This window comes from Zea mays, chromosome 10 (assembly GCF_902167145.1).
Source record: "Zea mays cultivar B73 chromosome 10, Zm-B73-REFERENCE-NAM-5.0, whole genome shotgun sequence".
Taxonomy (NCBI): Eukaryota; Viridiplantae; Streptophyta; class Magnoliopsida; order Poales; family Poaceae; genus Zea; species Zea mays.
Genome location: NC_050105.1, coordinates 51,082,914 through 51,095,625, shown reverse-complemented (window position 1 = coordinate 51,095,625; position 12,712 = coordinate 51,082,914). Strand labels below are relative to the sequence as shown.

General features: G+C 39.9%; 1 protein-coding gene and 1 pseudogene across 1 annotated transcript; both read right to left on the bottom strand.

Moving 5' to 3' along the window:
* Positions 1-7,845: 7,845 nt before the first annotated feature.
* LOC103642437 (protein SREK1IP1) lies at positions 7,846-9,528 on the bottom strand. Its single transcript, XM_008665711.1, has 5 exons — positions 9,328-9,528; positions 8,821-8,834; positions 8,534-8,721; positions 8,357-8,403; positions 7,846-8,211 (listed from the first exon to the last, which is right to left on the bottom strand). The coding sequence occupies exons 1-5, from the start codon at positions 9,526-9,528 to the stop codon at positions 8,005-8,007; spliced, it is 657 nt and encodes a 218-aa protein (XP_008663933.1). The 3' UTR covers positions 7,846-8,004.
* Positions 9,529-10,632: 1,104 nt separating this feature from the next.
* LOC103642436 (probable serine/threonine-protein kinase abkC) lies at positions 10,633-11,948 on the bottom strand (annotated as a pseudogene).
* Positions 11,949-12,712: the final 764 nt, after the last annotated feature.

Sequence of the window (12,712 nt, the reverse complement as noted above, 5' to 3'; positions counted from 1 at the left end):
CATCAAGGTAAAGATATAGATATTACGAGTGTTAAAGGCGATAACAGACAAGGGTGTAAGAGAAGAGGTGAAGGTGTAGAAAAACCAAGGGTATGAGTTCAATAAGGAATGGAGCTAAGGCAAGACTCACATGTGGCAAAGATGAGGTTACGACCAAAGGCAGGATAAGTAAAACACCACTCTTGAATTGAGATGGGAGATTTAATATTTTAGATAGCAGTCATAATGTAACCACCAAGGTAAGATCGAAGACGAGAAAGGTAAAGGTAATACCAAACAGAGCACAACAAGGATGGAGTTAAAAACTCACAAGCGACTAGGAAGAGGATACGACCAAGGGAAAATAGGTAAAATACAACTCTAAAATTGAGATGGTAGAGAGAAGGTTTTAGAGGGCTGGTATAATATAAGCATCAAGGTAAGATTTAGAGGTGACAAGGGTAAAGATGGTAATCGTGAAAAACATAACCAAGAATAGAGTTAAGGCAAGACACATGAAGTGGCAAAGTGGATAAGACAATCAAGGGTAAGATATGTAAGGTTCCAACATAATGGTTGAAGTAAAAGAAATTATTACCGAGTGAAGTTATAAGGAAACGATAAGATCATCAAGGATGTGCGAAATAGAATGGTCGCTCATGGATCATCAAGAAGCAAGGGTGGTCAAGGGCATGTTAACTAAAATGTCTTAAATAGACATTGGGGATATGAAGATAAGCATCCATAAAAATATGAGAGTATGCAAGACTCCAAGGACATGAGCATAGCAAGACCAAGGGAATAGAAATTGTCGAAACATAACGACTTAACTACTGAATAGGAAAGGGTCTCAAAAGACACGAAGATCATGGATATATAAACTGAAATGTTTAAGTAGGCAGTAGAAATTCAGAGGTAAGTATTCAAAACGAGAGTATGGAAGAATCCTAGGATACAAGCATGTCAATACCAAGGGAATAGAGATGGTCAAATGGTAGCAATTTAATGGTGGAAGAGGAAAGAATCCCAAAAGACAAAAAGGTTATGGTCAAAGGGCATCTACAAAGATGTCGCAAGCACAAGAGTGAGATCAGACCTAATAGAATGAATAGGTAAAGCATAGACAATACTAGAATAAAATACATTTAGCAAGGTGATATATAGAAGCATAACATAGAATTAGCAATGCGGCTAATATTTTGAAGAAGCATCAAGGATGAGGTGAAGTAATAACCAATAAGTCCTTAAAACGACCAATGCTACTCTAGGTCAGCGGTCCTACAGTCAGCACGGCTTTGATACCACTTATGTCACACTCGGTTTCAAAAGGAAAACCGAATGCGAACCGTGTACGTGCCATGATCAGAAATTCACGTACACAACGATTACATAAACGACTCATCATAGCACAATGCTTCAAATGAAAATAAAGAGTAAGTAATAATACTAAAGACTAGAGTCATTTACATAATATAAATCAAAGTGCACATAATATAAACGTAGCCAATGTAAACAAACCCACCACATGCAGCTGACTGGGGAGGTCGCTAGCCTAATCCTCGAACACTTCAAAGTCCTAGAACTCCTGGAGATCTGCCTCGACGCCTTCTTCTTCTTCTTTACCTAAGCATAGGTTGCACCGAAGGCAACCTGGTGTTTTGTGAAAGCAAGGGTGAGTACACATCAACGTATAGGGATGAAGTGGTAATCCGAACTGTTAGAACAAATTTAATATTTTAAAATAGATATGTATAAAATTTGATGTTGATCTTTTTTTATGCTATCAAGCACATTAGTACAAATATGAATAAAATATTATATAAGTTGTTTTATGTATTATTTGCTCCCTACAGCACAAAAAGTTGAAAAAATTACCGAATTTGTTTCCGAATCCATACCGAAGTTTATATCTATTATTTGAGAAAATGTAGGATGAATTTGAGGTTTACCTTTTATGAATCTTAATAAGCTGGATGTTAAAAACAAGAATACAAATTTGTATTGTATATTCTATATCCTATTTATTCGTAATCAAAGGAAAAACTGATTACCGAATAAATACCGTTTCCGACCGTTTTCATCCCTATCAACGTACTCAGCAAATGTTCCGTTTGGCTGAGGTGGACTAGCTTTATGTGGAGTTAAGCTCAAAGTTGTTGCTTTTAGTTGGTTAGGTATTTATTATTAGTGAAAGCCAAGTTTTAGCAATAACCAACCTGTGAATCATTTCCTCATCGAGGAACATTGTTATCATCATCGTAACCAAATCTATAAATAGAACCATTGTATCTCAGATCATATGTATCTCTAATCAAAGGAGCTCCCAAGGCCACTCATAATCGTGAGCACGGTTGATATATCAGTTTCATTCCTCTGCAGAGGTCGCACACTTAACCCATGAGCTGTGATTCCAGTTCTGCCTAGGGATCATGACTCCCCATTGATCACTTCGAGGTGAACTGGCAGGGTCACACTACGTAGCTTTTACAAAGATTCCCTAGAGGTCATAGTCACCCGTTAGGTTTCGCCAGTTTGATAAACACGGTACATCTTCCCATATGAAGAGTGACCAACAAAAGCACCCAGCCTCAGCATAGCAAGTACCTATGCTTGGACCCCATTGACGGCAAGACGACGAAGCAAACTACACCTCAAGTTCCTCTAATTAATCAGCTAAGGGAGTCCCATACCACCCTTATGGCTGCACTATTTTCTCGGGTGGTCATCCAACGAACAGGTCCTTACGGAGAAGTACTCGGGAAACAACTCGAGCCTCCTTTAGTAACACAAGCTCATCATCATAATCAAGGTATCATCAGCGTATCATAAATATACTCATCATGTTCATTGATTAAAGTAGAGCGCTAGCATAAAGCTAACCACAATAACCCAAAAGGTAATCAAGGACAAGGTAAATAGAAAACTAGTCAATCCTTAAGTTTCAATTATGTAATACAGGGAAATGAATTATCATGTGAATAGGGTATAAATAGGTTAGAGGATGCTTGCCTTCACCAAATAGATGCTCAAGGTCTTTAATCTCGTAGAACTCTAAGAGCTTGATCACTTGGTCTTTGAAGCTTGAAGGTCGATTCACCGAAGCTCGAAAATGGTGCTCTAATCGCCACGCGAAGCGAAGACAAAGAGGTACCAACAAACAAACATATATATGCATAAGAATATTGCACCATGCCAAGGAAACACATAATAAAAACATGCAATACGAAATAGAGCTCGCTACTGTGGTCACGTGAGGAAAGGAGAAGCGATAGTTGGAGCTACGGTCGAGAAGTTAGCGCGTTTACACTAAGCAAGTATTAATTAGAATATTGTCACACCTGGATTTAAGGGATAAAGTCGGTGCGTCTCATATGTGCACCAAAGAAGAACATCACATATAATGACAAAGTGTATAGAGATAAATGTCACAATCATTATTACATAGCGGAAGAGTCTTACAAAAATAAATGATAATAATAAAACGAACTAAATAATTATTCTTTGGCGCCATCAAGCTGACTGGGAGACGCCACCTAGATTAGCTCATGTCCTCGTTGTAGACCTCCTCTTGGACCACCTGTTCTTCTCCTGTGGGGGGGGGTTATATCGCAAGTGTGAGCTCACAAAAGATCATAGCTCAACAAGTTGTGGGAAATAACGTGCATGAACTCACCAAAGGTGGGAGTTCATATGAAGTGTAAGGCTAATCAACAAATAATAGTTAAAGCTGAGCATTGCTTTTAATAAGTTGGTCAAATTTTCTTAGCAGTTACTAAATGTAAGTATATACCAAATCAAAGTAACAATATATCAAAATTAATAATAAAACCATAATGCGATGCAAATGACCAATTAAATTTAATTCCATAAGTTACTCATGTGAGGGTCTGAGCTGCTCATGACCGCGAGCACAACTGATATACCAGTTTTACACTCTGTAGAGGTTGCGCATCGTTACCCACAAGTCATGTGTAACACCCAAAATCTGATTTTAGGATCTACAAAAGTTTCTCCAAAAGGATTGAACTAAAAAGTCTTTTAATAAGAATTTTCTCACTTTATAGGCACTTCTCCCAAAAAAATATTTTTAATAATAAAGGATTAAATAAAAAGGATCCCTTAATGAACTACATTATTTCCTTATTTAACTATATAATTATAAGTACTCTATAGAGTATTAATTCAAAGCATCTCTTCATAAAGCATTTACACTAGAAATTATTTTCCTAAAACAACTATTTTTATGTATGGATTCCATATTTAAAAGCATTTGCTTAAGTGAATAAGATAATAAATAAAACTATACGTGGCATTCATGTTAGAGTTTTATTGCTTGTGTATTTAATCTTGCAATCTTAAACTTATACTTGAAATTGAGTTTGAATTGAAAAAAGAATAGAAAGCAAAAGAGAAAAGGAAAATAGAAAAAAGAAAGGATTAAATAAAATAGGAAAAACAAAATCAGCCCACACTCCCTTTCCCTATGGAATTCCGTTGAGCCCACGTCTTTTTTTCTATTTTATGAATCCTAGCCGCATATGACATCAGGCTAATGCACATGACCTCATGCTTCCATGTCACTACACGTTGGACCCGTCGTTAGCCAGCTTCCAAGCACATCGTGACACCGCATGCCTGCCTCGTTCCTGGGCTGCGTTTCTGACCAGCGTTGTCGTGCGGACCCCAACAACCACCGCATATCTTCTCGATCCAAGTTCAACAAACTCGAACAGTTACACGCAGATCTTCGTGACTATAAAGCTTGAACTCGTCGACCGCCTAGCCATCGTAGGTTTTGTTTGGGTAAAGAGGTATCGAAGTGGATTGAGGTGTATTGAAGGGATTGAAAAAGAATTTAGTTTATATTACACTTCAACACACCCCGTACCACCTCAATTCATTCCAATCCGAGATTACCCAAACAAGCCTGTAATGAGGCACAAAAACTCCATGTGTCTATGCCATGCCACTGTTATAGTGCTGGCTAAGGGAGGGTCCGCAACAAACAATCAAAACACCGGCGCATCACGGAGAACAGCCGCCGCAGTTAAACTCACGGCAACGCCATCGCTTATGCCCAGCCAATTCCTGGGAGGGTTCGCCGGGCACGCTTCTAGCACCCAGAGTCCTACTGAGCGGGGTGGTCTGGGTAGTAGTAGGAAGAAGCTTGCTGGAGCTGGTCGGAGTGACACCGTTGTTCAACGCCGCTCCTTTCACTTTGAGAGAACACCATCACGTTCGTATCAAGGTACTCATTCACATACCGCCTGTTTGGTTGTTAGGATGAGTAGAGCTCGGTTGAAGTCTAGATGCAGGTTGAGCGTGGCCTGTACAGGCTGATGCAACCAACAATTGCAATACGTGTTTGGTTGTTTGGTTCCAATTAGCTAGGATCAACATGGCCCATGTTTGGTTTACCGTATTTATAAGTTGCACAGACACAGCTCATGTTTGGCTTGTCCAAAGATAAAACCGTTACACAAGATCAGAGAGGAGCTGTGTAACCGTTACACAAAGGCCAAACATGAGCTAGAAATTACACAAAAATTACATGAGTTGTGTAACCGTTACACAAGATCAAATCGTTACACAAATTACATGAGCCGGGAATTACACAAAAATTCGACATGATAAAACTGACAATTACGCATCAGTGACAGCATGAAAAACCTCATCATAAGTCAAAGGTTTTTACACAGCATGAGCTGTGTCTATGATCTTACAGTTATGTGTCTACTGACAAATCAGAGAGTTTTATACGCATGGAGAGTTTTACTTGTGTAAAAACAACTAACATCTACTGTCATAAGCGTGTCACGCATGGAGAGTTTTTACACGCATAACATCAGCTCATGCTAGTAACATCATAAGTCAAGCTAGTAACATCTACTGGCAACTATTGAGGTTTTTACACGCATGGAGAGTTTGAGCAATCAGATTTACAAAGCATACAAATCAAGCTACTAACAGCTACTAACAGCTACTATGAAGCTACTAACAGCTACTATGAAGCTACTAACAGCTAGAACGGATTATCAGATTATGAAGCTACTATGAAGCTACTAATGTCCTTTAACCAAATTATCAGCTTATCAAGCTACTAACAGCTACTATGAAGCTACTAACAGCTACTATGAAGCTACTATGAAGCTACTAACAGCTACTATGAAGCTACTAACAGCTAGAACAGATTATCAGATTATGAAGCTACTATGAAGCTACTAATGTCCTTTAACCAAATTATCAGCTTATCAAGCTACTAACAGCTACTAACAACTACTATGAAGCTACTAACAGCTACTATAAAGCTACTAACAGCTACTAACAGCTACTACGGAGCTACTAACAGCTAGAACAGATTATTGTAAGAACAAGAGTATAATTATCAAACAAGATTAGCCTCAGCTTTCATTGACCACTTTTTTGCATACAAGGTTAGCATCATAGGCACATACCAAACTCGTCAATTATTGTAAGAACAAGAGTATAATATAATATCAGTTCTTAATCATCAACAGATATCATTTCTTAACCAGCAAACAGGCCAGCAAACACTACAGGAAACTGGTTAAAGAACGTGGGTGAAAAACCGTCGAACTTAATGTAATAAGCCGTCAAACTTACCGTAAGAACGTGGGTTTACCGACGAATATAGCCGACGGCGATTTTTGGACGAACTTAGAGAAGTAAGTTCGACGGCCCCGTCGAACTTAACCTTAAGAACGTGGGTACCGTCGAACTTAAAATTAAGAACGTGGGTACCATCGAACTTAACATTAAGAACGTGTGTTTTTAAGTTCGACGGGGGCCGTCGAATTTTTTCCCATAAGTTCGACGGCACCCACGTTCTTAAGGTTAAGTTCGACGGGGTCACGTGGCCGTCGAACTTATGTGTCCTACGGAGGTCTGCGCGGACTGAACAATAAGTTCGACGGTACCCACGTTCTTAACCTTAAGAACGTGGACACCCACGTTCTTAACCCTGCGTGGGTCTGCGAGGACTGCACAATAAGTTCGACGGTACCCACGTTCTTAACCCTTTTTCCAGAAAAAAATAAAAAATACAAAAATGAAAAATTAGACACACATAATATCACATGCAACACAATATATCACATACAATACAGATTTCAAACACATTGATATATGTTCATATCACAAATTCACACAAGTCCAAATATATAAGTTCACAAATTCACATAAGTCCAAATACATAAGTTCACAAATTCACACAAGTTCACATCCATAGTTCACATTTTTAGTTCACAAGTTCAAACACACAAGTTCAAACATTAACTCCATCGCTCTCGATCAGGACATCGAATTGTTGTTCATAGCTCCACCATTAGAATTGAGACATCTGTCCGCAAAGTCAACGTGAGGGGGAGGAGTCACTTGATGAGAGCTGGAATCCTACAAAATAAACCAAAATTCTCATAAATACACAACTGGCATTAAATCACATGTACACAAAGATATAGGAAAGCATGATAAACACAAAATGTAGCTTCCATATTTGTGCATGAACATGAACATGAGAGTGAAAACAGACTTCATTTCAAGATGCAGCATCGTGTTATTTAAAATGATGCATCGTGCAAGGGAAGTTTCAGTAGGTTCTAACAACCTTCCTCACCATGTCAGACGCTGGAAGATTTACAGATTGGAAACGACTGTCTAGGCATGTAAAGTCTTAACATAAATATAGCAAAAGAGCATATAACTGAAATAACTGACTGCGTATATAAAGTCTTAACATAAATATAGCAGTTCAATGTCTCAAATATATGACATCAAATCCTCCAAGGTACATCGATTTAACAATGACTTACCAGTTGCTTACAAAGTTTTTGGAAGCCACACAACTTGACCAGACCCTCTTAACAGCTGAGCATCATATTGAGAACACCATGGTAAACGGCTCGCTCAACCTTCAGAAGTAATTTGTGTTGAATGATACATCCAAACCCACCAATCTACGTTTCAAAATGAAAAAGGCGTCTTGGGTACAGCAGCGTCTACTCCTTACTTCCCGAAGAATTTAGATAGGCGTACTGGGCCTTCCTCCTCGCTTTCACCGCCTCTGCGCTTGGACCTTGACAGGCTCTTCTTTTCCTTCCTTGTTCTCTTTGATCTCGACTGTGATCTTGACTTCCTTGAACCCCTATCCTCATCGTCGCTGCTTGAAGATTCTGAAGATGAGCTGGAACTTGACTCTGATGAACTTTTGTGCTGTTAAAGATTTAAAGGTGAGGGCATCAAACAAATTTTAAGTAAGAAAAGTACCTAGAACAGAGTTATCATAACTAAATATATTTCCATTAGGTAAATCACAACAATTTCACAAATAGGCAGCAGGTCATAAGCTAGAGTATACCTTTCTCCTATTTTTACTTCTTTTCTTTGCGTCCTTATCCTTCCTCTCTGTTTTCAAACTTCTTTTGTCAGAAGAGCCATATAATAGATGCAGTATATTTATATTTGAGGAATGGGAAGTGATGGAAATACTAAGATTCTAACATTACAAATATTTATTTGGTAGGTTGCCCATTACCTTTCTTGGAAGATGATGATTTTGAGTTTGACCTTGAGTGATTTCTTCCGTTTGCTAGCTTTTGAGGTCTTTCAGCATCCAGTTGAGCTCTATACTCTCTCATCATTTTGTCTTTGTCAGCCTCCAGCTCACCCCTTTTCAGTTCCTCTTCCTGACAGTGAACATGAATACCATCAATAACTACAGAACTGCTTATAAAAAAGTGTTGGCAATTAGAATAGATCTTGGAGTAACAATAAATGTTGCTAACATTAAAAGGCACAATATGCTTATCCAAATAGTGGTACTGAGTGCTGGAAATCTGGAATCTGTTACAAAATAAAACCGAGAACCTGAAAATGCTAAATAGGCCCTGTTTGGAATTACTAAGGTTCGTCTATAAAGACACTACGGTTGGGACTTACTACTTACGAGTGGCTCAAAAGTCAACATATGAATCACCCAAGCAAAAACATCAAAACCAAGATGGAATACTGTTATTTTGAGTGAGGGCATGCAAAAGAAGTGGATGTTTTATATAAAGGCTTCTAATATTAGATTATGGCGAGATGACCAAAGTGAACGACACATAAAATGAGCACGATACTAGTATGCCAGGGCAAAATTTCAGGATGCTAAGTATCCAATTATGGCAGTTGCATTGCATTTTCATCTAAAGCAAATTACTAATGTAATCTAGCATGAGTAGTGCATTAGAATTTACAACAAAGGTAGATATAGCTTCAGAAGAACCAAAGGACATGATTTCCTTGTCGAAGAATGGATTGGATATTCAAGAGTGAACAGGTAATTACCCCGTAGAAGGAGATGACTTCATCATCCGCTGAGTTAGAGCCAAAATTCTTCGCCAGATCAGAGATGCACACATGGGCATCTTCCATGTAATCGCGACCTCCAATATCAGACCACTCCCTTGACCGGATGAACGGGATGAAGTTGTTCGGCTTAGTTTGCTTGAGCTCAACAGACACCGTGTTCTCACAAACCCTCTCCATCTGCACATTATCCAAGGATGATTAGAACCAGCGGAAAAGAAAGGTTTTTTAAGCTAAACCACTCAACCAAAATATAAGCACTATATAAGATTCAATTGAAGAAACCCTTAAAACGAACAGGTTATTAGTTCCAAGGCAATGAATAAAAAATCCTACTCCAGCACTCCCACCCTGCTGCCAAGACCTAGAATTCCCTAGACATACTTGTTGCCACCACAGATAGAACGCAGTAGTTAAGTAGTGATACAACTAGCTGGTTGTTGATAGCGACGTGGAATCAGAAGTCCGATCTGGTAAAGCTAAGTGACAGGAGGCAAATCATTATTGGACAGGAAATGCTACATGTAACAATTTCTAGAGAGGGGCAAATGATAAAGAAAACGCCCAACTGTCCTTCCAGCCAAAAAGGCTATAACATCGTATATAAACTTGGCAAAGGAGCAAACAGCTGTGGCAATATGATAGGACATAAGCAACCCCGACTGTTCGTCTCAGTTGAGCTAATTAGCAGAGCCATGTAAAGCCTACACGTGTACATGCATTCTTGCGCACCACTCCATAATCCACTTCCTGTTTATTGCAACGTCCCTAGCAGATAAAGGAACAAAGCTACCCCATTAAGGTCTAAAGGGCACCGCCGGCTACCAGCAGATGACATTATGTATATTTTAAGAGCTATAGATAAAGAGTCTCAATTCAGATCTAAGTGGCCGCAATGGTGTAGCCAGAATTATACTGGTGTGAGGAAATTCTCAATATGGCCCAGAACTGGTGTGAGGAAATTCTCAATATGGCCCATGATTATACTGGTGTGAGGAAATTCAAATACAAGCACTTAAATTAGTACCTATGAATAACTATGCTGCAAAGTCTGCAACATGTATGTTTGCAACAAAAACTTTATCAGCAGGCTCACAATCTTTAGTCCAGAACTAGTAATATCTTATAGCAATTATTTTCCAGTACAAAGCAGCAAAAAGTACCATTTTGATGCATAAATAAAATATTGAAGACTCTACGATATTTACAGCATATAATCCAGATTTTGCATGGTAGTAATTTCTTCAGTTATTCAAATGGTAATCATGAATGAGGATGCTTATTCTAAAAATACATTACCAGTAGCATTTTCAAGAGCGCGTGAGTACCAGTATGGGCCAGAGCACTTTTAATTCGATCATGTCCTTCAAGGTCATCAACATAGCGTGAAACACTCTCCCCATGCTCGTAAGTCTCAACTAAAATAGCAGGATGAACATGTGGATAGAGAGGTCTTGGGAAAGATACATCCTTCCACCTTCGGAAGTTGTAGATAAACCGGCTCAGATGAGCAGCTTCCCTTGCAAGGTCAACTTCAGACATCATGAAGACAGCAAACTATTGTACACTCGCATCTAGGCGCAACCAATTCAGCGTGGGGATATATCTAGATATCTTTGCTACGACATTGATGATATTGAAATCTCTTCTTATCGAGTCCCCTACACCAGGATGCCTTACTTTTACTGCAACAGTTACACGCTTTGTCTGCCGATTAGGATACCGGAATTGTAGAACAGCCCGATGCACTTGAGCAACACTTCCAGATGCAACAGGGTCCTCTTCAAAAATGTCTGATAGCTTTCGACCAAAAGCTTTCTCAACAGTTTTCTTAGTATAGGTAAAATTGTGAGCTGGTGCTTTTGTGTGCAGCTTTGACAATTCCGTACAAAGGTCACTTGGAAATAGATCAGGGTGTGTTGCAGCCCATTGGCCCCATTTGATAAACACAGGACCTGCAAGCTCCAAAGTACTATGGACAAGTCAAAGCCATGTTTTCCTATACTTACTGCCAAGAGTCTCTGCAAATGGGGCCATCAGTATACTTGGAGTGAACAACAATGCCAAATATATTGATCTGAAGATTATAATAACCAATTCTACTGCCGAATATATTAGACAGGTAACGTAAATACGACCATCCTGAGCTCGCTCACGTATTGGGTAGTATTCTCCATCTGCAGATGTCTTCTAAGCTAGCATTACCTCTCCCGCAATAAAAGCGACAAGGTAAGGAGCTATATTAGACCTACTCACAGCCAAGCCAATGGCACAAGCAACCTTACTAAAAATTGGAGATGCTTTTGGTGCACGAGAACCCAGTGCTACAAGTCGCTTCCAAGCAAGCTGACTCTGAAATGCATTCTGAACCGAGATTGATGGGGGGCTGAGCTGACCTTGAGGTAGACTTTGAAGTAGTCGCGGATGGCTGGATCGTAGAAGAAGGAATCGTTGGAGGCCGACATGCCGACGCCCTCTTCCCACGCCCACCGCACGTACTGTGTCTTGCCACCGTACGCCTCCAGGTTGTTCGCCAGGCTGAGGCTGTTCGCTAGGCTCAGGATCAGCTGCACCCCATGCCGCCCGAACTCCACGACCATCCGGTCCAATGCCTAATGCGCACTCCATTGTTAAGCAGTTAGCACCACCCAGAAACCCCAAGAGAATGGTACGAAGAAGCTCCGTCATTAACCCCAGAGGCGAGGGAGCGTCGACGCGGTCCGGCGGCACGGGTCCGGCGGTCCGGCGGCGCGGGTCCGGTGGCGCGGCTTGCGAGTCTGTGTTTGGCGGCGGCGGCATGGAGGGGATGGAGCATGTGAGAGACAGTGAGATATAGACGAGTCCCACGGGTTAGGGGTTTTGGTTTTTTTAAGTTAAGTTCGACGGTTTTCTGCTGGCCCACGAACTTAAATTAAAAACGTGGGTACCCACGTTTCTAATACCTTAAGTTCGATGGTTTTAGCCAGGTCGCACGAACTTAAATTAAAAACGTGGGTACCCACGTTCTTCGTCAAACCCATGAATTTAACTAAAATAAGAACGTCGGTACCCACGTTCTTAGTTTGCCCCACGAACTTTTGTCAGTTTCTTGTAGTGAAACAGGTCTACAAATAGACCAATAAACAAGCCAACAGGGAAATGCATAGAACTCAAGAAACATCATTGTTCTATACAAGTGTAGCATATCTCTTCTCAAATAAGGAAATGCATAGAACTCAGGTTAATCTAACTCAGAAAAACATCATTGTTCTATTCAAGTGTAGCATATCTGTTCTCAAATAAGGAAATCCATAGAACTCAAGTTAATCCATAGAACTCAGGGAAACATCATTATTCTATGAAAATGTAGCATATCTGTTCTTAA

Excerpts from the sequence above, each read along its gene's own strand:
- LOC103642437 (XM_008665711.1), bottom strand. The coding sequence starts at position 9,528 with ATGGAGAGGGTTTGTGAGAACACGGTGTCTGTTGAGCTCAAGCAAACT. Across the intron at positions 8,404-8,533 it reads ATCATCATCTTCCAAGAAAG|AGAGGAAGGATAAGGACGCA; the intron begins GTAATGGGCAAC and ends GTTTGAAAACAG. Across the intron at positions 8,212-8,356 it reads GAAGTAAAAATAGGAGAAAG|CACAAAAGTTCATCAGAGTC; the intron begins GTATACTCTAGC and ends AATCTTTAACAG.